The following is a 24,997-nucleotide window of genomic DNA, read 5'->3' as shown; positions in this document are numbered from 1 at the left end:
GGGGCCCCTGTGGGCTGGGCTGGGCGGCCGGGGAGCGTGGGTCAAGCGTGCGCCCTAGGGTTGGCCTGCCTTCACTCCTCTGGGCTCTTCTTTCCGCTCAAGACCCGCTTAGACTTCAATAAAAGAGAATAAACGGCTTCCAGTGCCCTCGCTGCCCTCCCCCCACCCCGCCTGCGCCCCCAGGGGACCCAGGTCCCGCCGCCCCGGGGTCCGGGCCCGCAAGCGCCTAGGAGCGCTCCCGGCGGGACACGCAGCAGCGGACAGCACGCACGCGCAGGCGGGATAGCGGTGGGACCGCCGCGCGCGGCCCCGAGCAGCTAGCGTGCGCAGGCGCAGCCGGGCGCAGGGCTCGGGGGGCGGGACCGTCCCGTGGCGTCTGCGCCCCCGGGTAGGCGGGACTAGGCGCGTGCTGGCCGCGCCGGCGCTGTTTGCCGGGTGTGACGTACAAGTCGTGCGCCGCCGGCGCCGGTGGGCCTGGGGCTCGCGGGAGGGGAAGGAGGAGCAGGAGGAGGAGGGGGAGGTGGTGGAGGTGGAGGCTGAAGCAGAGCAAGAGGCGGCCGCGGCGGGGCGGCTCGGCGGCGCGGCGCGCGGCCCAGAAGCGTTGGAATCCTGAATTGAGAGGGCTGCGCCTGAAGACAGCAGGAGTGGCGGGGCCGCCGCCGTCGCCGGAGAGATGAGCCGGGAAGCCTGAGGCCGGAGACGCCCGCCCTCGGGTCCGTCAGCCCGGCTTCCCCGCTCCCGGTGAGGACGCCCCCTACCCTTCCCCCAGCCCTGATGCGGCCTCTCCCAATCCTGGACCTCATTCCTACCTAACGGGGGCCCAGGAGGCCCTTGAAGGGGCTTCTTAAGGCCCTCTGGCGCCGAACTGCCCTGAGCCTGTAGGACCAAACCGGTGTGGGACGCATTCTGGCCCCCGGGAAGCAGGAGAGGGGGCTGGGCCAGCCTGGCTCACGCGGCTCAGTTCTGTCCCAGCGCCTTGATCCGGCTGCCTGAGCACCGGTTGGGTTCTCTTTCAGTTTCCTTTAACATTCTTCCGTTTTCATTGGATTTTACTCCCTGAACCGTAGCCCTGGGATCCCCGTTCCCCCCGAGACCTCCCGAGACGACCTGAGCATGCCCGTACCCTGCCCACCCCAGCCCCCCATTCATTCCAGGGTGGTAGAGAACTCTCTTCCCACTCCGGACCGCGGTTTCCTTGTGGAAGTTGTGTTCTCCTCAGCTGTCTCCGTGTCATGTCAGCATTCTCGTGCTGAGCCACGTCCCTCGTTAGGTTCTCAATTAGGATACCCCTGGCAGTAAAATAGAGAAGCAGAGCCTGAGAATACTGGGTTTAGCCTGGGGATCTGAGAAATAAGATCCCGGAGGCCTGCTGCTTAGCCAGTCTCCCTTGCTTCTGTCTGGTCAGAGGAGAGATGATGGCACAGGCTCTAAAGGGCCCCTTGTGAACCGTGTTAACCGGAAATGTCAGCAGTCAGTAGTTTTGCGTTTTGCCCTATCTCCTTAGATTATTTGCATCTGATTCCAGAGAAGGCATGCTGAGGAAGAGAAGCAAGATCTGGGGTATAGGATGTTTGGATTCTGACACTCTGACCATTGTTTTACAGGCTACTGGAAGATGAAAGAGACTATACAAGGGTCCGGGTCTTGGGGGCCTGAGCCTCCTGGACCTGGCATAGCCCCAGCTTACTCAAGTCCCAGACGGGAGCGTATTCGTTGGCCCCCACCCCCCAAGCCCCGACTCAAATCAGGTGGAGGGTTTGGGCCAGATCCTGGGTCGGGGACCACAGCGCCAGCCAGACGCCTCCCTGTCCCTCGGCCCTCTTTTGATGCCTCAGCTAGTGAAGAGGAGGAAGAAGAGGAGGAAGATGAGGAGGAAGATGAGGAAGAGGAAGTGGCAGCTTGGAGACTGCCTCCAAGATGGGGTCAGCTGGGGGCCTCCCAGCGACCTCGCCCTCCCCGCCCTACTCATCGAAAAACCTGCTCACAGCGCCGCCGCAGAGCCAAGAGAGCTTTCCGGATGCTGTTCTACCCAAAAAGCACCTCGTTGACATTCCACTGGAAGCTTTGGGGGCGCCACCGGGGCCGGCGGCGGAGCCTCGCACACCCCAAGAACCATCTTTCACCCCAGGAAGGGGGTGCGACACCACAGGTGCCATCTCCCTGCTGTCGTTTTGACTCCCCTCGGGGGCCACCTCCACCCCGGCTGGGTCTGCTAGGTGCTCTCATGGCTGAGGATGGGGTGAGAGGGTCTCCACCAATGTCCTCTGGGCCCCCAGTGGAGGAAGATGGATTAAGGTGGACTCCAAAGTCTCCTCTGGATCCTGACTCTGGTAAGGTGGGAATGGGTGGAGGGAGAGGGTAGGGCGGGTTCAGATCCTGGAGGATCAGGAGCTTCTGGCTGTGGTGACAGCTGGGCCGAAGGCTAGTAGGATGGCAGAGTGAGTCCGGAATATCTGTGAGATGTCTTAAGCGCCTCTTTGAGCAGCAACTAAGTCTGGGGAGATGGTCAAAGCTGGAATACAGAGTCTCTAAGTAGGTGTCCTGTGTATAGATGAGAAAGGGAGACGTGGTTTACAAAAGTCAGGACAGTTTTAGACACTTAAAATTCCTCATTTGCCCTTTGAGAATAAAGGGGACCCTTGCATGTGTGTCTGCAAAGGGTGCCATTCTCCTTGTGGTGGGATGAGATTTCTCTGACTAGTGGACTACATCGCCTGTCTTGTTCTGTGTGCCATTCTCACTCAGAATGTTTCTTTTATGGATTCTCAACCAAACAATTTCGGGGTATGTTTTTATTAATTGAGCGTTTGCAGGGTCCTATACTAGATGCCAGGTTAATAGTGATAGATATCTCTGAAGTTTATCTCCTTAGTCTTGTCTTGCTTTTGTGTTATGAGTAGTACTTTTTCTTTTCTGTTTCTTTATAACTTCTCAGACATGCTCATTTCATCCTTAGGGTTTATATGGGTAGATACGTTTCAGTTCATCCTCGTGGTTTTATAATTTGTGTGGGTCACTTAATCTTATCCCACTGTTCTTTGATCTGAGCCAATTTCTCATCTCCATCCTGTTTCCCCGTCCTACAGGCCTCCTCTCTTGTACTCTTCCCAATGGCTTTGGGGGACCACCCGGGCCAGAAGGGGAACGAGGTCTGGCACCCCCTGATGCCAGCATCCTCATCAGCAACGTGTGTAGCATCGGGGACCATGTGGCCCAGGAACTCTTTCAGGGCTCAGATCTGAGTGCTGCAGAAGAGGTGGAGCGGCCTGGGGAAAAGGCTGGCCAGCACAGCCCCCTGCGGGAGGAGCATGTGACCTGCGTACAGAGTAAGGGACCCTAGAGGACCCAGTCTCTTGCTTAGTAGCCAACTCCTAAGTTGGAATCTGGAGGCCTCACGCCACTCCTCTTTCCTTCCGCTCAGGCATCTTGGATGAATTCCTTCAAACTTATGGCAGCCTCATCCCTCTTAGCACTGATGAGGTGGTAGAGAAATTGGAGGACATTTTTCAGCAGGAGTTCTCTACACCTTCCAGGTGAGGCATGAAAGAGATGTCATCAGAAGAGGGCTGGGCCCTGAGAGTATGGAGAGTTTGCTGCTGCCTTCTCTCCCATAGGGATGTACTTGGCGGATGGAGGAAGGTAGAACTGAGGGGGAGGAACCTGTAGGCAGAGTGCCACGCCCCTGTAAACTGACTGGGGTGGAGTCTTTACCTGAGATCCTGCAATATTATGTATACCTGATACTCCTGTGCCTCTCTGGAGACTAGGCCTTTAGCAGGTCCTCAAAAGGATGTGTGGCCCAAAGAAAGGATTAGTTTTTGTTTGAAGTGGGTTCCACACCCAGTGTGAAGCCCAACACAGGGCTTGAACTCACGACCTTGAGATCAATACCTGAGCTGAGATCAGGAATCGGATGTTTAACCAACTGGGCCACCTAGGTGCCCCCACCCAGGTGCCCCCTTATTCTTAAGAATAAGAACTTAGTTTAGGTTCTTATTCTGGGCAGTAGAAAAGTACTTCTGTATGCTCTAGCCCCCTTGTCTCTTGTGTGACTCCACCCTTGGCCTACTCAGGAAGGGCCTGGTGCTGCAGCTGATCCAGTCGTACCAGCGGATGCCAGGCAATGCCATGGTGAGGGGTTTCCGAGTGGCCTATAAGCGGCATGTACTGACCATGGATGACCTGGGGACCTTGTATGGACAGAACTGGCTCAATGACCAGGTGAGGAGTAGTGGAGAAATGGGCCCAAAAGGGGATTTAGGGAGCAGGGTGTCTGGGGCCCTCTGTTTGGGGGAGCCCTATACCTATGCTGCACTCTCCATGGCAAGTTGCCTCCAATTTTCTCCCCAGGTGATGAACATGTATGGAGACCTGGTCATGGACACGGTCCCTGAAAAGGTAGGCCCAAACCAGGTACCTCAGTCCCCAGAAGCCCTTCTGCAGTTCGAAGCAGCTTTTTCAGTCCCCTTTATCTCTTCATCCATAAAGAGGATCTTGGTTTTGGGGGAGAGGTGGTAGAAGGCAGTCAGTTAAATCTGTAATCTTTCTTTTTTAAAGTTTGTTTATTTGAGAGAGAAAGGAAGGGAGGGGGGAGGGAGGGAGAGTGGGGGGGAAGGCAGGAAATCTCCAGCAGATTCCCTGCTGAGTGCAGAGCCCAACGAGGGGCTTGAGCTCTCAATACCGAGATCACAACCCCAGCCAAAACCAAGAGTCAGACACTCAACTGACTGAGTCACCCAGGCGCTCCTCAAATTTGTAATCGTGGTCCTGAACTTACCAATTCTTTTCCCCCAGTGTAGGGTTTTTCCCTGTGGCTAACTCCACAAATTGGGATGGGAAGCAGTAAGATAAGGTTAAAAAGGCTTTGGTTTTTTACCCTCAGTGAGTTGGAGTGCAGGTTATTGAAACTGGCCCTTGGAGCCCTAATGAAAGGAAGCAAGCGGCCAGGGTGGAGGGGACCTGGCAAGGGGGCCTGAGCTCTTTCAGTTCCATCCAGGTCTTTTGTATCATTGGCACAGGTGCATTTCTTCAACAGTTTCTTCTATGATAAACTCCGCACCAAGGGTTATGATGGGGTGAAAAGGTGGACCAAAAACGTGAGTTATCAATTCATATACGCTGGTGTGACACCTTGCCTGTAGAGGATTAGAGTTCTGTTTTCTAGGAGCCCTTCCTCAAAGCCTGCTCACTCAGTCTTTCAAGTATTAATAAGGCTCTGGTATGTGTGAGGTAGTCGTAGGCACAAGGGATTCAGTGTTGAGTAAGGAAAACTTGCCTTTATGGAGTTAAGGGTAAATAAATAGGTTAAATTTCAGCTAGTGCTAGGTGCTATGAATCACCTGAAAGGGTAATGCAGTAGCCCGGGAGCTAGGCCCTTTAGATTGGGCGGTTTGGGGAGGCCTCTCCTCTCTGAGGTTTGAAGGCCAAGGAGCTGGCCCTGCAGATCTGGGGGAGGAGTGGTCTAGGCAAAGGAGTAGCAAGTACATGGGACCCAGAGTGAGAATGAGCATTTGAGGCACCGAAGGCCCATGTGGGTGTCCTGTATAGTTGGAGCATCTGAGTGGAGGGAGTGTAGTAAGAAATCCGGTCAGAGTTGATCCTGTAAGGCATGGAGGAGAGGCAGAGGAGGATCTTTCTTGATGTGCATGGAGAAGCCACTGAAAAGTTTTAAGGAGCCTGGGAAGTCCCTCATGTTTTCAACTCCTGCTTCATGTAGACTGGAAGTGGGGGGAAGAGTAGAAGCAGGCAGACTGGCCAGGGAGGGGAGCACAGAAGCCTGGAGCAGGGCGCTGAGTGCAGAAATGGAAGTGGCTTTCTCTAGGATAGGTTTTGTGGGTAGAACCATGGTATTTTCAGATGGGTTGGATGTGGGAATGAAGAAGAGCTAGGAATTGGGGAGGCCTGGGTTAGTGGCAGAAGTTACTGGGGAAAATGAGGGAACGCGTTTGGTGATGGGGTAGGGGTGGGTATCTTTTCTCCCCTCTAGTTGGGGTCCCTGCCAAAGGTGAAAAAATTGGTCTAGAGTGAAGTGGGACTGGCTCTGGCATTTTAGTTTCTGTCCCTGGGTTCAGGGGCTTACACCTGCAGTGACCTGGCAGGCCCGCTTCTCCCAGTATGGGTGGGATAACACAGTGGAAAGAACGTGGCCTGTGTCCCCTGTGTCCTTTCTCCTGTGCCCGTCAGAAAGGTGCCCTACTCTCCCAGGCTGCAGTTCCATCGTTAGGCTGACTGAGAACTCCCTCACAGGGTGGTTGTGGTAACGGGCCGACCCCTTACTAGGTCCTGTGCGGTGCTGTTAACGTATCATGGACAGGAACTAATTTAACTCTGGTAACAAACAAGTGAGATAGGCACTGTTATTCGCAGCCTCTTACATCTAAGAGGACGGTGGCACGGAGAGCCATTCCGTAGCTCACCCGTGGTCACAAGCTAGAAAATGGAGGAGCTGGGTTTAAACCCCAGCGGGCTGGCTCCAGAATCCTGAGCCTGGGTTTTTAGCTATTAAGTACTCGTGCCTTTAATGTGTGGAAAGAAAGTACCTGGCCATCCTGGGGTCTCAGGTGTGTTGTGACAGTAGGTCTTCTGACCTGCCTTCTTCCCTCACCCCTGGAATCTACACATGCTGAACTTCACCTCACAGTGGGAGGGGCTCAGCTGTGTGCTTGCCCACTGGGCTCCTTGTCTCCGCCTCCACTCTTTAGGACCCTCGCGGCAATGGGCAGGTGGCTCCTGCTGTCCAACCTGACCTCTGACACCACCCTCCTTAGGTGGACATCTTCAATAAGGAGCTCCTGCTAATCCCCATCCACCTGGAGGTGCACTGGTCCCTCATCTCTGTTGACGTGAGGCGACGCACCATCACCTACTTTGACTCGCAGCGCACCCTAAACCGCCGCTGCCCTAAGGTTTGAGAGGGAAGGCGGGGGGGGGGTGGGGGGGGTGGGGGGTGGAGAATCCAGTGGCAAGGCATCGTGGGCAGAAGGGCGGGCCTGGTGCCTGGGACCACTGTACCCTAGGTTCACTTGGGAAACCGAGGCATCACTTCCTCTTTTTCCTGTCTCCATAGCATATTGCCAAGTACCTACAGGCAGAGGCAGTGAAGAAAGACCGGCTGGATTTCCACCAGGGCTGGAAAGGTTACTTCAAAATGGTAAGTGTCTGGAGGGAGGGGTACAGGTGGTGATGGTGGTGGTAGAGGAGCGGTAGGAGGAAGAAGTGGAAGCCACACCCCGAGGAGCGTCCAGGTGAAGGACTTCTTTTTTATTCTCTAGAACGTGGCCAGGCAGAATAATGACAGTGACTGTGGTGCCTTTGTGTTACAGGTAAGCAGAGATCGGTGGGGTTAAAGGTTTGGTAAGGAGGTGGGAGGCTGTTCCACCTCTCTGGTTTGGCTCACAGGCACTTGTGAAGCAGAGAGGAACCTTAGGTGTTAGTGTGCAGAAACTCGGATCCCCTTGGTCTCCCGGCTTCCCCGGGCCCACACTTGGCCTGGGTCTCTTGGTCCTTGGTCTCTGGCCCTGGTACAGTTGCTTCCCAACCCCCAGTGCAAAGCATTTTCTTCAGGTATCGAGAACAGTGACTCTAGAGTCAGGCTTTGAGCCTTAGGCTATGGGACGTTGGCTTTGTGTGTGAAATGTGGATGTTCTGTGAAAGGTTTGGTGAGGTGGATCTGGCTCCTGTGCAGCACAGCACAGGTCCTGACCTGGGGGGATGCTCAGTAGATGGTTCTTATGGCCTGCTTTGTTAACACCCAGTACTGCAAGCACCTGGCCCTGTCTCAGCCATTCAGCTTCACCCAGCAGGACATGCCCAAACTTCGTCGGCAGATCTACAAGGAGCTGTGTCACTGCAAACTCACTGTGTGAGCCTCGTATCCCAGGCCTCAAGCCCATTCATTAATGGGCATGGGGACATGGGGCACCCTTCTTTCCCATGAAACTCCAGTTCCTTTCCTCTCTTGCCTCTCCCCACCCGATTCCCTTTGGTTTTTCATATTTAAATGTTTAATTGATTTCTGTTATTTTTTTTCTTTGAGAGAATACTTGTTGATTTCCGATGTTGAGGGGGTGGCCACGGAACAGCCCCCTTTCCCCCCTCTGCTGGGGCGGAGCGTCGCCTTGTGGCCTGGGTGGGGCAGTCATCCCCCTTATGTGTGCAGGGGCGGGGGCAGGAAAATCTTGTGCTGGGGGTGGTGGGCGGGCAAAGGGATTACTGCCTGCCAGATCTTCAAACTTTTTTTTATATATATATATATATAAATGCCACGGTCCTGTTCTGGTCAATAAAGGATCCTTTGGAGATACACAGTGCTGGTCTTCCTTCTGTCAGGCTCGGGCTCAGCAGTCACCGTTGGCCACACTGCCATAGGTGTCGAGACCACGGGGCCCGCCATGCCCCGTCCTCCCCCTCTCCCCCGGGACCGGTCATCCCCGGACCCCACCCTCAGCCCCCACCGCAGGGAAGCTGGGGCTCAGAGGTAAGGGAACTTCGGGGCAGCACCCACAAGTGCCCGGAGGCGCCCCCGTCCCGCCCCTGCCCCTGCCAGGTGCGCACGCCTTCGGCTTCCACCCGCGCCGCACGCTCGCGACGGCTCGGGGCGGAGTCCGTCTACCTTTGCTGCACAACACGAACGACTAAGGTGCGGGTCCCGTGCGCACCTGGAGCGGAGGCCAAGGGAAGCGGCGGTCCCGGGAGCCCGGAAGTCCCTGGAGGCTGAGACCTCGCCCCTCGCGCGCGATAGGGCCCGCTGGAGCACATGACCCGGGCGCTCTCGCCTCCGCACGTGTAGGGGCGCTGGGCCCCAAGATGGCTGCCGGGCCTCGAGGCCTGACTCCCGTATGTCACTTCCGCACCGGCGAGAAAGGCGGGCCGCATAGCCAATGGGGCTGCAGGGGCGGGTCCTCATCTTGATAGGCGTTTAGCTTGTCCAATGGTGGCGGCGTGCCGGGGTGCCGGCGAACTAACGTCACGCCGAGTCGCTGAGCGCCGGCGGCGGGGCCGAGGCGGCCGAGCCAATGCGATGGCTGGGGCGGGGTCGGGCGCTCTATAAGTTGTCGATAGGCGGGCACTCCGCCCTAGTTTCTAAGGATCATGTCTGCGAGTCAGGATTCCCGGTAAGAAATCCTTATTGCAAGAGATCGAGGCTACTTACCCAGCCGCTCCTTTTCGAGGGTCCCGCGGGGGGCGGGGGAAGCCGAGGCCCAACCCCGGGCCTCTCCCTCCCGGGGTTGTGCGGGGCGGCCTTACGCCGGGAGGCCCGGTCCCGGGGGGGGGGGGGGTAGCGAGGGGGCCGGGTCGGGAAGGCGAGCGAGGGAGGTCCGGCCCTCGGGGCCTGGCGTGCGAGGCCTGCCCTGAGGCCGCTGTCCCCGACGCGGCGCGCGAGGCCCCGGCCCGAGCGCCAGGCGGGGGTCGCGACCCGGCGCGGGGGACGACGGCGGCGGCGGCGGCGGCGGCGGCCGGCAGCGCGCGTGGCCCGGGCCGGCGGGTCCGGACGCCTCTTTGGCGAGGGAGGGCTCGCGCGCGCTCGGGGTTCTGGGGGATTCTGACGGGACCACTCGCCGGAGCGGGGGGCGCCCGGGTCCTCTGAGCCGGGCGCTCGGTCGCGCGGAGAGCCGGGTCGGGGCGGGAGAAGCCGGCCGTTCAGTGTGCTGGTTTTCTTGACGGCCAGGACCGAGCCTGACCCCGAGGAGCGGCCGCGTGAGGCACCGGGAGCCCACCCGGCGCCGGGCGGGCGGGTCCATTTTGCCGCACAAGCCGGGCAATTGGCAAACTGCGGATGGGCAGGTCCACTTTCCTTCAGGGGTGAGCGGCCTGAGGTATGGGAGGGCGACGCCATTTCGCGACGGGGCGGGCGGGCTGTGGATTGTTCCGTGGCGGGGGGAGACGCCGCCGGGTGGTCGAGGGAGCGAGCACATGGCGGCCTGAGGGGCTCCCCTCCCCCAGCCCCCTTCGCTGCTGAGTGTTGTGCAATCTCCCCCTTCTCTAGCTCTGCTGGGGCTCATTGTGCGCGAGGCCGCCACCGCCCGCGGCCTCCCACATCCGGGCACCGCGAGGGGGGGAGACGGGCTGGAGGGGTGGGGGAGGGCGCGGGCGGAGTGACGTGGGGGGAAGGGGATGTCCTCCCCTCGCAGCCGGGAGGCAAGGGGCGGGACTTCCGGCGCGCCGGGGCCGCGGGGGGAGGCGCACGCGCTCCGGCCGGCCCGGGACACGTGGGCGGGGGCGCGGACCCCCTCAGGGTCCCGGGGGGCGCGGCGGCGTTCCCTGTGGCCTGCGGGGGCCGGGGCCCGAGTCGGTGGAGGAGGAAGGGCTGTGTCCTCGGGGAGTGGAGGCTGATGGCACGGGCGGGACCGCTTGCTGGGGAGAGCCCGGCCGCGCGGATTTCTAACTCGTCTCAGTTGGCGTGCATCTGCTTTCCACCAACAGATCCAGAGACAATGGCCCCGATGGGATGGAGCCCGAAGGCGTCATCGAGGTGAGCCGGGAGCTTTGAGCCATTGTTCCCCCTCTCTGGAAAAGACGGTCTGTAGCAGCCTCCCCTGACCTCGGGAGGGGTGGTTCCTGTCCCCTAACAGGAACCTGTTCCTGTTTCCTCTCCCCAATTCTCATTCCTTTTCGATGATTGGTATAAAGTATCTACGTCCTGGGTTGTACGAATCAGGTTGCCGGAGGAGTCTGGTCTCCTCTCCTGCCCTGTTTAGCCTCTGGTTTCACAAGTGGACTGGCCCTCACTGATTGCCCAGGCCGGGTAGAGCCAGCTGGCTTCCCCAGAGGGAGGAGAGGTGCAGGGATCTGCAGCTCTGGGGCTGGTACCAAGGTGCCCTCTGTTCTGCCAGAACACAGACCCCCGTTTGACTACTGTGATTTTTCTCTGTCCTACAGAGTAACTGGAATGAGATTGTTGACAGCTTTGATGACATGAACCTCTCCGAGTCCCTTCTCCGTGGCATCTATGCTTATGGTTTCGAGAAGCCTTCTGCCATCCAGCAGCGAGCCATTCTTCCTTGTATCAAGGGTAAGCCTCCTGTCCCAGGACAGGTTCTGGGCTGTCCCTAAACTGGGTACAGTGGTATCTGGTTGGTGCCTGTCTCCTATCATTCGGGGACCCAGCAACTCCTTGTTTATCCAATCTTGGCTTTTGGTCTGTGTTCATGCCCTGGCCACATGCGTGGCTGGTTTGATTTCTGCTGGTACCTGTTTCTGAGCTTTGTGCAGTACTGAATGAGTTAATGTCCTGTGTGGGCACTCTGTTGTCATGGGGTAAAGTCTGTGGAGCACGTCATGCTTGGCACATGGCTCCATTGGCTTCTTGTGGGTAAAGTAAAGCCTTGAACATCTCATGACTCTGAAATGTATGTATTCTCATATCTTGTTTTTCTCGATCTATTTAGGTTATGATGTGATCGCTCAAGCCCAATCTGGGACTGGGAAAACAGCCACTTTTGCCATATCGATTCTGCAACAAATTGAATTGGATCTAAAGGCTACACAGGCCTTGGTCCTGGCACCCACTAGGGAGTTGGCTCAGCAGGTGAGTATGTAGGCTTTTTTGTTCCTCCCCTGAAGGACTGCTTTAGAAATGTGGTCATTAAAAAAAGCATAGATGTGTGTTCCTCAGGACCACTATCTATTTAAGAACTGAATGGTTGGGGGGGTGGGGACTGTGTAAAGAAATAAGTTGAGGACTTCCGGATGTTTGAGAGCTTGTTAGGATTAATTACGAGGTCTTTCCTACCCAAACACAATAAGCATTATTTTCTCCACCCATTTCCTGAGTCAAATGAAAAGGTTGCAAGGTGGAGCCTGGCTGGCTGGGCAAGTTTGGTGGCTGTTTTATGAACAAACCCCCTGGCAATGGGCAAAGAGACACCTTGGTGGTGGTGGTGCTCTTATATCAGCCAGGGGCAAAGCAGACGGGCAGTCCTGTGTTCATCCTAGCTTGATGCCTGGATTGGTGGCCAGAGCTGTTTCATGCCTAGGGCACATAAAATTTTAATGAGACCTTTCTTGGGTCTTGGTGGAGAAAGGGTCAGAAATGCTAGTCTCATAAGTAGGATATTAGTTTTATGGTGAGTTTAGGATGATTCTATGCTTATCGGTGAATTGAGGTAAGGTACTGTAAGTGAAGAGTTCTGGAAGAATTCAGTAGGGCCTTAATGTATGTGCAGAACATGCTCTTTTAAAAAAAAGCGAACGTGTCACCTAGCACAGGTTCTGTGGCAGGAGTTCAGTAGGACACGGGTAGATGGCCTTCCATTCATAAAACTAGTTGGAGTGAGATCAAGTCAATGGGTCGTCATGGCTTTTAGAAAGGGCTGTTAGTGTGAATCCTTGTATTCTTAGGAGCCAGACCAAGCTCAAATCCTGAGCCTGCCACTTACTGGCAGTGTGATCTTAAGTGAAGTATCTGCCTGTTTCTTGTCTGAAAAGTGAGTTTAATGGTGCACGTCTGAGTTGGAGAGAACACTAGAAGCATTTTATTTATTTATTTACTTACTTATTTATTTTTTATTTTACTAGAAGCATCTTAAACGGGACCTGCCTTGATCGTAGCTCATAATTGGGTACATTTTTTTTTTTTGAGTCCAGATACAGAAGGTAGTCATGGCATTAGGAGATTACATGGGTGCTTCCTGCCATGCCTGCATTGGGGGGACCAATGTACGTGCTGAGGTGCAGAAGCTTCAGATGGAGGCTCCTCATATCATCGTGGGCACCCCGGGTCGTGTGTTTGACATGCTGAACCGGAGATACCTATGTGAGTCTGGCTGTCCTCTTTAACCCTCCCACTCGTGCCTTCCCCCCCCCCCCCCCTTCGCAGTGTCCTCCTCTGACGGGCTAGCATGCACCTGGGAAAGAGTTGCTCTGTGATGAGCCCATGCGTGTCATCTGAGCCTGGCTTCCCCGTCCTCAGCCCCGGGGAGTGTTCTACTTCCCTGGCCTGTCAGCTGGCCTCGTGTGGGAGTCTTGGCAAAGGATCAGCCTTCGTATCCTGAGAGCAGATCTCTTGTTCCTTAGTGTTCTCGATCAGGAACTTGAAGTTTGGTTTCCTGGTTCCCTCACTACTGTCCATTGGGGTTTTCTCCTCTTGTAGCTCCCAAATATATCAAGATGTTTGTACTGGACGAAGCTGATGAGATGTTAAGCCGTGGATTCAAGGACCAGATCTATGACATATTCCAAAAGCTCAACAGCAACACCCAGGTGAGAAAGGGGTTCACAGACTCTAGTGGGCGGTCAAGGTTTCCTTTGTAGGTGGCTGTGTGGTGGGGGTCACAGCAGCAGCACATGCTGCAGGAGCCACAAAGAATCCGGGGGCCTCAAGCCTTTTCATGCCCTAGCTTCTGCGTTAGGCGACAACTTGCTTGCTAGGGGAGGGGGGGCCAGCCTGGAGGATCCCCTACCCCGAGGCTGCTCTTTCCCATTAGGTGGTTTTGCTGTCTGCCACGATGCCTTCTGACGTGCTTGAGGTGACCAAGAAGTTCATGAGGGACCCCATTCGGATTCTGGTCAAGAAAGAAGAGTTGACCCTCGAGGGCATCCGCCAGTTCTACATCAACGTGGAGCGAGAGGTGGGGCCCGGTGCAGGGGGCTTGCCTGGCTGCACATCCCTGGGTAGAGCCCCTCACTGATCTCCTTCCCCCTCCCAGGAGTGGAAGCTGGACACGCTGTGTGACTTGTACGAGACTCTGACCATCACACAGGCAGTCATTTTCATCAACACCCGAAGGAAGGTGGATTGGCTCACCGAGAAGATGCACGCCCGAGACTTCACCGTGTCTGCCATGGTGCGTTCTCTCCCTTGTTCCCCGTAGTGCCCGTGTGCCTGGGCCTCCGAGCCTGTGCGCGCCTGTGACATGCGCCCTCCCCTCTGGTCCCCACTATAGCACGGAGACATGGACCAGAAGGAGCGAGATGTTATCATGAGGGAGTTCCGCTCAGGCTCTAGCAGAGTACTGATTACCACTGACTTGCTGGTGAGTAGGGAATGGAGAACCCTGGGAAGGAGGGAGGACCCAAGCTGATTCCCTCTCCAGGGGGCTTGCTTGTGCCCCCCTCAGGAAAGTAGCAACTTGGAATAAAATGTGACATGCCTCAGGGTGCTGGGAAGAGGGGCTGCTGTTTCCTTTGCCTTCCCTTTGGCTGCCTACACACACAGCGGTCCCTGCTACGCGCACTGGCCCCCCACCCTTCCTCCTGCTGACCTGTCCTCTCCCGACCCAGGCCAGAGGCATCGATGTGCAGCAGGTGTCTCTAGTCATCAACTATGACCTTCCTACCAACAGGGAAAACTATATCCACAGGTAAGTGCAGATCTAAAACGTTCCCTCCCCCAGCCCTGAGCTCAGGCTCTGTCCTGCCCCCATCCTGAGCCAGACTGAACCTGTCCTATTCTCACCAGAATCGGCCGTGGTGGACGATTTGGCCGGAAGGGTGTGGCTATTAACATGGTGACAGAAGAAGACAAGAGGACTCTTCGAGACATCGAGACTTTCTACAACACCTCCATTGAGGAAATGCCCCTCAATGTTGCTGACCTCATCTGAGGGGTGGTCCTGCTACCTAGCCTGACCCTGGCCTCAGTCTGGGGGGGGGCAGAAGAGCAGGAGGGGGGAGGGAAGGGAGCCAAGGGATGGACATCTTGTCATTTTTTCCTTTTTTTTTCTTTGAATAAATGTCACTTTTTGAGGCAAAAGAAGGAACGTGAACATTTTAGACACCCTTTTCTTTGGGGCAGGCTCTTGCTCCAGGCGCCGTCTCTTCTCCCAAAAACACTAATCCATCTCCGTAACCTAGTCAACCTCCAAACCCCAGAGGCTCTCCCCCACCCCAGCTACGTGCCTCTTCAGAGGCTGCCAGGGGCCATAGTGTCACTCAACCTCATTTGCTGGACCAAATCTGGAGAATCCCAGAGTTAAATGGCCCAGAGGATTGTCCCCAGGTGGGGGGGGAGCAGGGGAGAAAAAGTGGTAGCCATTTTTACATTGTTTTGTATAGTATTTATTGATTCAGAAAACAAACACAAAATTCTGAATAAAATGACTTGGAAACTGCCTGTTTGGGCTTCTCATTTCTTGCCTCCCCTTCCCTCCCACCTGTGTCCCAGGGCCTCCCTGGCTGGGGCCACCACTCCACCCCCAGTTCATAGTCCCTCAAGTTTCCCTTGGGTTTCCTTTTTTTGTTATCCTCTCCCTGCTGACCCGCTAGTGGGGTAGCATTTGTTGGCTAGTGACCCACTCTAAAGGCCAAGACGCAAGCACCATCATAAGTGCCTCACATGTTCTGTCAAGAGGAAGTGACAAATGGAAAAGAGGGAATAGAAACACTTAACCCCTAGAACTGGAGGACATAAGCAAGGGGTGGGGTGCTGTTCCCCGCTGGTTCTGTAACCCCTCCGGCCCACCAAACAGGCTGAAGTAGACAAGTAGGTCCGCAAGGACCAACTGTCCCCAAACTCCGCATCTACCTGTGATATTGAGGCTGGTGACCCATCCCCTCACTTGGTGACAGGGGTTCAATGACTAAGTGATTGGTGGCTGGGGCTGAGGTGCCTGAGTCAGGCTGGGGGTGGACTGGGCTGCCACAGGAAGTCAGACACTTAATTCCTCTTCCAAAAGAAGGCAGAGGCTACAGGCTGGTGTTGAACACACCGTCCCGCACCGACTGGGGTGAGGCCGATCGGTTATGAGGCCAGCCGTGTTTTTCTTGGGGGCCTTGGTGGGGCTGCTAGCAGGTAAGGGGGGGCCCGAGGGGAAGGGGCTCAGGGGGACGCTGCCCCATTGCTAACCAACCCTCCCCTCTGCTCCAAGCCCAGGGGACCCGGAGCGACTGTCCCCATAAAAAGTCGGCCACCCTGCTTCCCTCCTTCACGGTGACCCCTACGGCTACAGAGAGCACAGGAAGCCCTGGGACCACCAGCCACAGCACCACCACCGCGGAGACCACCAGCCATGCGCCCAACACCACCACTCACCAGGCCCCGACCACCCCGGGGCACAGAAACACCACCATTCACCCAACCACGAGCAACAGCACAAGCAACACCACGGGCACCACGGGCACCGGCAAACCCCACACCTCCACCAGCTACACCCAGCCGGGGCCAGGGCCAAGGCCACCACCTCCCAGTCCCGGCCCTGGCCCCCAGGACGCCATAGGAGACTACACTTGGACTACGGGTTCCCAGCCCTGCGCCCGGCTCCAAGCCCGGATTCAGATCGGGGTTGTGTACCCAACCCAGGCCGGAGGCCAGGTAGAGCCACCCGTGGGGGCAGGGGTGAGGCCGCCCACCGCACTGCAGAAGGAAGAAGAGAGAAGGGGGCACGCAGGGAGGGGATGGAGGAAACAGGGAACCCAGGGCGGCTGCGGCCTTCAAAACCTCTTTTTAACTGCTACAGGCCTGGGGCATCTCGGTGCTGAACCCCAACAGCACCAAGCCCTGGGGGGACTGTGACGGGGCCCGCCCCCATCTGCTTCTCTCCTTCCCTTTCGGGCAGCTCAGCTTCGGGTTCACACAGGTACCTCCCCACCCCGGCCCCCTCGTGTCCCCCTATCCCCCCACCCTTTGCTGTGCTGGGGGCTCCGGCCACCCTCAGCCTTCCTGGTCGCCTCCGCAGGAGCCGCAGCAGGGTTCAGTCTACCTGGACTACCTGGCTCTGCAGTACAACGTGTCCTTTCCGCAGGCGGCGCGTGAGTCACCCGCCCTCAGGTCGCTTGCCCTGAATGTCCGGGCTCCTGAAAGGGGATCTAAATCGGGGTGGCGGGGACAAGGCTCCAGAGCTGAGCCTTCCTCGCTCTTTCAGAGTGGACATTCTCGGGTCAGAACGCATCCCTCCGAGCTCTCCAAGCCCCCCTGGGCCAGAGCTTCAGCTGCAGAAATGCAAGCATCCTTCTTACACCAGCTCTGCGCCTTGACCTGCTCCACCTGAAGCTGCAGGCTGCTCAGCTGCCCCCTTCAGGGGCCTTTGGGCCAAGTAAGAACTAGTCCTCCCTCCTAGAAGGCTCCCACTGCTCTGACGGCCACCCGCCTCCTTTATGAGATCTTGAACTTTCCTTTCTCTCTCAGCCTTGTAGCTTTAGGGCAACTGCCCTACTTCCTCAGCAGGACTCTGCCCTCTTTCCCTAGGAGCTTCGAGGGCACTCATCACTCTACTTCCCCATGTCCCCCCCACGCCTTCCTCCCATCCTCCTCCCACCTGTGCCCCACCACCACCCTGATGCCTGCCCGCCCTCCCTTTCTGCCAGGTTTCTCTTGTCCCAGCGAACACTTCAACCTGCTGCCCCTCATCGTCGGCGTGATCTCACTCGGCCTCCTCGCCCTGGCGCTGGTTACATTCTGCATTATCAGGAGACGCCCACCCACCTACCAGCCCCTCTGAGCATGTCCCCATCCTTGATACCAGTATCAAGCTTGCCGGGCGGGGGCATTCTCATCACCCAACTGACTCAGAAACAAAGTTACCTTCCTTCTCAGTCTTCTGGAACAAAAATAGAACTAATGCCATCTGAAGGGATGCAGGAGAGAGAAAGGGTCATAAACATGACATATTTCTCCTCCCCCATCCCCAGCATAATAAAACCTGCTCGAAACACTGTCTTCGGATTTCCCCATTCTTGCCAGGACTAAAAGCTGTCTTGTCACATGCCTTTCTGCACCTTCCATGGTAGAGTCTCAGGGAGCCAGACAATAAGCAGGTGAAGAGAGATGGACACCATCCTATGCTCTGTGACCCCGTTCCCTAGAGCCTGCCACAGCTGGTGTCGAAATCTGCCGCATCCCCCTTCCTCTTTTTCTGGGGCCTCTGGCTGCTTCATTTCCCCAGGCCCTCCAAACCAGTTTCACAAATACAAGTGCAGCAGGTAGCAGTAGCCGAGGAGTGTTCGGGGAAGGTCACACCTGGGTCACTTCCTTTCCGAAGGCTGTGTGGGAGCTCCTTGGCAACACGAACACGGTGCCCGTGTCCAGGGATACTTCTATTTCTGCCACGGGCTGCAGCAGCAGCAGACTCTGACCTCCACCCCCTATCACGCGGGCGCTCCCAGGAGCCGCCTGCCTCCAGCCCGCCCCCCTCCCCTGCGGTGGGAGTGGGTGGCACCCCCAGGGCAGCCGGTGTCCAGGATCTAGAAAGGGTCTCCCAGACAGCCAAAGGGTCTCCCAGATAGCCGCGGTCCGCACCCGGCGGGCAGCCCGTGAGACCTTGCTGATGGCGTGGGGTCACCGGAATGGCTGGGAGCTGGGGTCACAAATCCCCAGCGGCCTTTCCTTACGGGGCGGGGGGGCGGGGGGGGCGCTGCTGATGTGCTTGCTCAGGGCCGCACAAGGCGGAGTGGCCGGCGGGTGGGAAGGACAGAACCCTCGGGCCTGGGGGCTCGCCTTCCCACCGCCATCGCCTCTGCTTCACCCTCCCGGCTCAGCAGCTGCGGGCGCAGACAGCCAGGAGGGAGGAACATGGGGCTGCGTGGAGCTCGGCGCCTCCGGGGGACTGCCTGGCGCACGCTGTCCTTCCCTCTGGAGCCGCCCAGACAACAGGAGATAGGGAGCCATGGCGCCCCCACCCAAAGCCCTTGCGGACACCCATGCTCCTCGTCTCTCAACTTCGAACAAGGTGGAGCCGGCTGGGGAACACAAGATGGCGCCGCACAGAAGGAGCGGATAGAGAGGTAGGAGGCGCGGGGTTGCCTCCGAACTGGAAGCATAAACAAAGGCGCGAGAAATGGAACTGCGCAGGCGCGCCGCCTCAGCATGCCGTAAGACTCGAGCTGGCAGGGCGCTTCCGAAACGTGGTCGCTGCACGAGATCTATTTTACGGGGTGGGGTGGCGTGAAGAAAGAGCGAGGAAAAGAGGGCCGGGCGGGGGTGGGGGTGGGGGTGTAAAAGGCCAGGGCGCGCATGCGCAGCGTCGCTCCATGGCGGCCCGAAGAGACGGGCGGAAGCTAGCTTTGCAACATGGCGGCCGAGGAGGAGGGCCTGCTCAAACGAGCGCTTGTACCGCTTCTCTTACCTGAGAAATGCTACGACCAAATTTTCGTCCAGTGGGACTTGCTTCACGGTGAGCTTTATTCGGTATCTTTGTCAAAAGTTCTGCCCGAGCGCCCTCGGGCCATCAGGGGGGCGGGACTGCGGGCCGGACGGTGGCGACCCCTGCCACGCCGTGCCGGGCGGAAATCCCTGCGGCGGGGGGCGGAAGTGCCTCGGCGTCCATAGAGGGGGCTCGCCATGTTTGAGCGGGAGGCCGGGAGAGGGCGGCGGCATCATTACTTCTTGGTGATCGTGAAAGGTGGAAAGACACAGACTGCACAAAACGAAGTTAAAATCTGACCAGGTCGTTACGGTCTTTAATAGATTAGTAGACCTTGAGCAAACCCGCGCTTACTCCAAGGCATCTGATGAATTTAGGCTTCGGGGGCATCTGCAGAGGCGCCCTCCGCCCTCAGCATTTGCTGGTGGTCTAATCCTGGGATGACTTGCTTGCCGGCCTCCGTCTGCGAGGCAGGTCCACACAAAGCCCACCGCAGACGTCAGGCCCAGTCTCTTCCCGGCCCCCCACTCTCCCACTGTGCACCTGTCTGGGTCGAATTCATGACTCTCGCTGGGCTGGAGGGGTGTACCAGGGCCTCCCAGCAAGCCCCCGAGCAGGGGCCAGGAGTTCGGGCACGAGGGAGCAGGAGGCCTGTCCTTGGAAGGGCAACACACGCGAAGTGGAGCGCCTGGGTTGCTCAGAGGGGAAAGGATGGGAGGTCTCCTGGACATTGCCCAGCTTTCTGCAGAGAAGCAATGGAAAGCCTCGGAAGTCAAGGAGTTTAGACGTAAATCCGTCTATTTTGGAAAACTCACCTGACAGTGATAGGATTTGGGGCAGGAAGGCCCTCTGGCCTTTTCACCTGCCATCGGACAGCCCTGATCTTCCTTGTTTGGGTTTGCCCAGGTCTTAGGGAGCAGCAGCAACCCCCAGCAGCCTGAAAAACCTTTAGCCCTGAGCTGGGTTCCAGGGGCTGCTTTTGTGTTTACTCCGCTTTCTCTTTTCAGTCCCCTGCCTCAAGATTCTTCTCAGCAAGAGCCTGGGTCTGGGCATTGTGGCCGGGTCACTTCTGGGTATGTACCCTGTCTTCAGGTGGAGGGCTGAGATACCAGAAATAGGGTGGGTCTCTTAACCAGTCGAGGTGACATGCTTCCCAGTCTGCCCCATGGCTGTTGTGTGGGGCTCCCAAGGGATGTGGGCTCCTTACCTCTGCCTTTCTCGTCCTTTCTCTAGTAAAATTGCCCCAGGTGTTTAAAATCCTGAAAGCCAAGAGCGCCGAAGGGCTGAGCCTTCAGTCAGTGATGCTAGAACTAGTGGCACTGACGGGGACCATGGTCTACAGCATCACCAACAACTTCCCCTTCAGGTGAGGGGAGCCTACCCTCAATCCCCAAGGGTGAATGCTCGCAAGTGGGATTTAGGGTGAGGCAGGGGAGAGGGCTTATTTAAGCCTTTCTGGAAATCTGGCCATCACCTGTGGACGTGATGAGGAGAGCATCCCAGGGATGCCCGGGAACTAGACAGGTGGGGGCTGAGGAGGGCGTCAGAGAACTGTGTCCCCAGATGGACGGGCCATGGAGGCTTTCCCTGCCCCTTTCCAGGCCCGCCTTTCTTCCTCCCAACTCTTGACTCTGCAGCTCTTGGGGTGAAGCTCTGTTCCTGCTGTTCCAGACAGTCACCATCTGCTTCCTGGTCCTGCACTACAGAGGACAAACTATGAAAGGTGCCGGGGTTTACCCGAGAGCAGGGTGTGGCTCTTGGGGGCCCTGATGGGGAACTTTGGCTCTGGGAAGCCAGAGGAGTAGGAGAGGCTGACCAGGGCTCCTTACCTCCTTGGCCCCCAGGTGTCACTTTCTTAGCCTGCTATGCGCTGGTCCTGCTTGCGCTCCTGTCACCACTGACACCGCAGGCCGTAATCACCCTGCTCCAGGCCTCCAATGTGCCTGCTGTGGTAGTGGGGCGGGTGAGTACTGGAAGGAAGGAAGGAAGGATGCTGGGCAGAGGGAGTGAGGTGGGGACTGGATGAGGAGCAGAGTGGGAGCCCCAGGTATGGGGGTGTTGGACAGAGGGCGATGGGAAGTCTGTGGCGGGAACATGGAAGAGTTCAGATAACAGAACAAAGGTTCTTGATTTCTTCCCCAGCTGATCCAGGCAGCAACGAACTACCAGAACGGGCACACAGGCCAGCTCTCAGCCATCACAGTCTTTCTGCTCTTTGGGGGCTCCTTGGCCAGAATCTTCACCTCCATTCAGGTGAGCTCACCTTCTCCCCTCTAGAGGGCGCTAAAATCCCGTCCTGGCTCAGCCAGGGACTTCAGGCTGCCCCCTCTGAGCACTTTGGGCTGTGTGGAAGTGACCCCCCCCCCCACCGGCTGCCTCTCACCTAGGAGACTGGAGACCCCCTCATGGCCGGAACCTTCGTGGTCTCTTCCCTCTGCAATGGCCTCATCGCCGCCCAGCTGCTGTACTACTGGAACGCAAAGGCTCCCCACGAGAAGAAAAAGCAGTAGGGCAGAGCTGGCTACTATAGCACACTCCCCATTTCGAGTTATCCACCCGCCCTCTGGGTCCTTCCCATCCAAACCAGTCAGCTGGCAGGATTTATCATTCATTCCTCTGCAATTGTGAATTAGTGAGCCAGGGTTTTAGTGGGAACGTGATCCTGGGGGGAAGGGGGCAGGGGAGATTTTCAGACTGACACCTAGTGTGCAGTCCCCTGCGTGTACGATGAACTCGTTTCATCATTTGGCAGAGATTCCTCTTTTGGCAGCAGTTCCCAGCTACTTAGGTATTCTGGGGTGAGAGTTTGCCCTGTGCTACCCGTCTTCCCCAGGGCCTGACCAGTGGAAGGAATGGGGGCGGGTGGTAGGCGTGTGGCCGCCTCCCTCCCCGAACCGTCTCCAGGACCCCACTGCTGGGTGGGGGGCAGGAGACAGAGTGACTCAGGTAGGGCCCCAGGGTGGGGTGAGGAGGTTCCTGCTCTGGCAGGTCCAGGCGGAAGGGAGCGGAGACTGCTGGTTCCTGCTGCAGCGAGGGGAGGGTGGAACAGAGATGGGGGAATAAAGACTCTGAGACGTGGTTTAATAGTAAAAACTGTGTTCGTCCTACAAAAAAGAAGTGTGTTGTGTTTTGGGGGCAGGGCAGACACCAGAGCATAGGCTTCCTCAGTACTGGAGGAACATTGAGTTCTAAAGAAAGGTTTGCAGCCTGGGGTGGGGGTGGGAGGTTCTGGGTGAAGGAGGAGGAGAAGGGAGCCCTTCCTGGGAGGTCCATGTCCACAAGGGTTAGAGGTGGGTCAGGGGCATGGGGGCCCCTGACAGGGGGGCGTTGTACGGAGTGGGCGAGCCCGGGGGCAGATAGGGGCTGAAGTGAGGGAGCAGCTCTCCCTGGAGCCTAGGGTTACTCTGAGGGAGGGAGCACGGCGAGGAGGCCTCTGGTTTACAGTGGGAAGAGCTGCAAAGAGAGAGACACTGGAGTTAGAGCCCATCTCGGGGCGGGAGGGGTCAGCAGGGCCCCCATTCACAAGTGGGGGTGGGTGGGCCCCACTCTGGCAAACAGTAGAACTCTTCTCCCAGCCCCTAGCCGGGCCCACTGGGCAACGCAGGTTCAGAACCAGACCCCAGGACTAAGGGCTTAAGAGCAGTGCCGCAGCCATGCCCTGTTGAGGCACGCTCCCCAGCAGGCTTGCGTGCTGTGCCTGTTTTCCTCTTTTGGGGCGGCAGGCCAGGAAGGGGTAGAGTTGGGCCTGGCCTCTCCTTGCCCGGAGGGTTGGGAGAGGGAGCCGGGTCACAGGAGGGCCAGGAGCAGGGAGGAAACGGGAAATTCAGGTAACTAGAGCACAATCACATCCAGGGGGTCTGTAGTTTGATCCTGAGGGGCCGCTGCTGCCAGGCTGGGATGGAGACGCCCTCCGTGGAAACCCTGGGCCCCCAGAAAGCTCCCACCCTAGTGGGACACTGTGGGGGTGGGGGTTCCCTGCAGCCCCTCCACTTGCTTCCTGGGCACTCACCCGTATCCGCCAGGCAGGTAGGCTGTCGAGTAGTTGGGTGGCTGGTACCCAAAGCCCCTGCTGCCTTGGGTGGTCATGAGTCCGGGCCCCCAGAGGGGCCCGCCGCCAGCCACGCCACCGCCTCCCTGGCCGAAGTGTGGTGGCCCGGCGCCCGAGCTCTTGGTCTTGCGTCGAGGCCGGTACTTGTAGTCGGGGTAGTCGCGCAGGTGCCGGGCCCGGAGCCGCTTGGCCTCCTCCACGAAGGGCCGCTTCTCGTCCTCGCCCAGCAGCTTCCACTGCGCGCCCAGGCGCTTGGAAATCTCCGAGTTGTGCATCTTTGGGTTCTGCTGCGCCATCTGGCGGCGCTGGGCGGAGCTCCACACCATAAACGCGTTCATGGGCCGCTTCACCTTCTCCAGCGGGAGCGCCCCAGGGACCCCTGGGCTCCCAGCACCCTCCCGTTCCTGGCAGCCCGAGGACGAGGTGGTCGGGGCCGGGGGAGCAAGAGGCGCCAGGCTCCAGGCCTGATCGTGGGAAGAGCCAGGAAGCGCCATGGGGAGGGTGGGGGGTGGAGGGAAGCCCTGAGAGGCCGTCCTACACGCCCTCCCCTCTAAAGTGGAGCGTGGATGCCCAAACCGGTGTCCTTAAAACGAAGGTGTCTTTCTAGTCTGGAGTCGTTCCAGACAAATCGTGTCCTTAAAAAGTAGGTGTCCCCAAGTTCAGAGGCCTTAGAACGGAGCCCCTGCTCCCAACAAATCAGGCACTTTGGAGAGCCGGTGCCGAATCCGCTGCCTGGTCCGGCGCACCGGGCAGGTTGCACTTGGGTCCTGGATGCCGCGAGGTCCTCCAAACCCAGGTGGCCTTCCACCGAGGCGCGCTCGGTCTCCGGAGCGGTCCCGGGCTCGGGCGCCACGGCCCCTCTCACCTGGCCTCAGCGTCTGTGGCTGGCGGGTGGGCCAGACCCGGGAACAGCTTTTAACCAGACTCCTCCCCACTCCCTCCCAGCAGACCGCGCCTCCTTAAGGGCGCCAACGTCCCCCTCCCTTAGGCAAACCCAGGTGTCCTGTTCTCCCCAGCCCCCAACGCTCCCCTTGGGGCACCACGCCCCCTCCCCACCCAGGACCCAGAAGTCAAGCCTTCCAGCCAGAGAAGCTCTGAACGCCTTCCCCTCCCTTCTTGAGCTTTGGCAATTTAAAGTCAATTCCTTTGCACAATGGGATCAAGCACAGGGGAATCAAAAGCCCTCAGGGTCACAATTGAACCAGGAGGAAGTCAGAACACCCCACCCCTACCCCAAATCTTTTTCTGGTGCCTATTGCTCCTCAAACCCCTGACCTGCCCCTGGGCCAAGACAGAAGACGGACCATTTTTGCTTCCTGAGTCATCCCAGCAGGTGCTTAGGTGGTGATTCAGCCCCTTTCTCCAGGTGAGAAAATTTAGGCCCTCCCAACTCCAGCCCCAAACCTTGGTTTCTCCACGGCAGGTGGTTATCTGCAACCTCAGTCTGAAGGTAGGGAGCCAGGGGCCCCGGGACACCCCCACTCCCAATCCCACCACCAGGGGCCGAGTGGTCAGCAGAGTAGGTGAGTCCAGAGCAGAGAACCAGCAGAAAGGAGAGCTGGACACCAAACTCTGCAAGGCTGCCAGTGGAAGCCTGGCTCCCCATTCTGCCCCAGGCCCGGCCCAAGCCCCAGGCCTCAAGTAATCGGATTAGGCAGCCGGCCTTGGCTCTCGGCTCTTAGCAGGAACAGCTCCAGCCCAGAGCAGCCCTACCTAGCCACCGTGACTCAGGGTAGAGGAGTGGCCCAGCTCCCTTGACAGCCCGCCCGCCCCGCACCTGGGGGAGGGGACAGGCAACAAGACCCAGGCCACCAGCCACTGTGTTCTGGACTAGGAAGGGCCCTGGGCCCTGGGGACACAGGAATGCCAGGAATTCCCAAAGCAGCCAGCCCAGAGAAGCAGCCAACAAGGGCCTAGGCAGAGGCAGGTCAAT

General features: G+C 58.0%; 5 protein-coding genes and 4 non-coding genes across 10 annotated transcripts; 8 read left to right on the top strand and 1 right to left on the bottom strand.

Annotated features, from left to right (window-relative positions):
- The first annotated feature begins 537 nt into the window (after positions 1-537).
- SENP3 (SUMO specific peptidase 3) lies at positions 538-8,302 on the top strand. The gene is made up of 11 exons (XM_077892832.1): positions 538-741; positions 1,605-2,330; positions 3,087-3,326; positions 3,422-3,533; positions 4,074-4,221; positions 4,351-4,398; positions 5,019-5,096; positions 6,768-6,905; positions 7,067-7,150; positions 7,272-7,322; positions 7,755-8,302. Exons 2-11 carry the CDS (start codon positions 1,616-1,618, stop codon positions 7,863-7,865), a joined length of 1,725 nt encoding a protein of 574 aa, XP_077748958.1. The 5' UTR covers positions 538-741; positions 1,605-1,615; the 3' UTR covers positions 7,866-8,302.
- A 700-nt stretch (positions 8,303-9,002) lies between these two features.
- Positions 9,003-15,052, top strand: EIF4A1 (eukaryotic translation initiation factor 4A1). 2 transcript variants are annotated; one of them, XM_077892834.1, is made up of 11 exons: positions 9,003-9,113; positions 10,423-10,471; positions 10,879-11,011; positions 11,388-11,527; positions 12,586-12,754; positions 13,091-13,200; positions 13,425-13,568; positions 13,647-13,784; positions 13,884-13,973; positions 14,221-14,300; positions 14,399-15,052. In XM_077892834.1, the coding sequence occupies exons 1-11, from the start codon at positions 9,091-9,093 to the stop codon at positions 14,541-14,543; spliced, it is 1,221 nt and encodes a 406-aa protein (XP_077748960.1). In that variant the 5' UTR covers positions 9,003-9,090; the 3' UTR covers positions 14,544-15,052. The 2 variants fall into 2 exon arrangements, with proteins under 2 accessions (XP_077748960.1, XP_077748959.1); XM_077892833.1 differs by lacking the exon at positions 9,003-9,113 and adding an exon at positions 9,761-9,801.
- On the top strand, positions 11,044-11,164 carry LOC144311628 (small nucleolar RNA SNORA48). Its single transcript, XR_013377224.1, has one exon. It is a non-coding gene; the product is annotated as a small nucleolar RNA SNORA48 (small nucleolar RNA).
- Positions 11,840-11,984, top strand: LOC144311627 (small nucleolar RNA SNORA48). Its single transcript, XR_013377222.1, has one exon. It is a non-coding gene; the product is annotated as a small nucleolar RNA SNORA48 (small nucleolar RNA).
- On the top strand, positions 12,859-12,996 carry LOC144311640 (small nucleolar RNA SNORD10). The gene has a single exon (XR_013377234.1). It is a non-coding gene; the product is annotated as a small nucleolar RNA SNORD10 (small nucleolar RNA).
- Positions 14,011-14,151, top strand: LOC144311613 (small nucleolar RNA SNORA67). The gene has a single exon (XR_013377210.1). It is a non-coding gene; the product is annotated as a small nucleolar RNA SNORA67 (small nucleolar RNA).
- Positions 15,053-15,202: 150 nt separating the features above from the next.
- Positions 15,203-17,591, top strand: CD68 (CD68 molecule). The gene is made up of 6 exons (XM_077892835.1): positions 15,203-15,730; positions 15,807-16,249; positions 16,395-16,514; positions 16,614-16,686; positions 16,800-16,970; positions 17,242-17,591. The coding sequence occupies exons 1-6, from the start codon at positions 15,682-15,684 to the stop codon at positions 17,373-17,375; spliced, it is 990 nt and encodes a 329-aa protein (XP_077748961.1). The 5' UTR covers positions 15,203-15,681; the 3' UTR covers positions 17,376-17,591.
- Positions 17,592-18,882: 1,291 nt separating this feature from the next.
- MPDU1 (mannose-P-dolichol utilization defect 1) lies at positions 18,883-22,133 on the top strand. The gene is made up of 7 exons (XM_077892840.1): positions 18,883-19,046; positions 20,024-20,089; positions 20,250-20,382; positions 20,654-20,739; positions 20,861-20,979; positions 21,159-21,269; positions 21,404-22,133. Exons 1-7 carry the CDS (start codon positions 18,944-18,946, stop codon positions 21,524-21,526), a joined length of 741 nt encoding a protein of 246 aa, XP_077748966.1. The 5' UTR covers positions 18,883-18,943; the 3' UTR covers positions 21,527-22,133.
- On the bottom strand, positions 21,485-24,025 carry SOX15 (SRY-box transcription factor 15). Its single transcript, XM_077892841.1, has 2 exons — positions 23,026-24,025; positions 21,485-22,469 (listed from the first exon to the last, which is right to left on the bottom strand). Exons 1-2 carry the CDS (start codon positions 23,556-23,558, stop codon positions 22,301-22,303), a joined length of 702 nt encoding a protein of 233 aa, XP_077748967.1. The 5' UTR covers positions 23,559-24,025; the 3' UTR covers positions 21,485-22,300.
- Between the last annotated feature and the right edge of the window lie 972 nt (positions 24,026-24,997).

This window comes from Canis aureus, chromosome 3, assembly GCF_053574225.1.
Source record: "Canis aureus isolate CA01 chromosome 3, VMU_Caureus_v.1.0, whole genome shotgun sequence".
NCBI lineage: Eukaryota > Metazoa > Chordata > Mammalia > Carnivora > Canidae > Canis > Canis aureus.
Note: the sequence above shows the minus strand (reverse complement) of the source record. Positions and strands in the feature narration are given on the sequence as shown.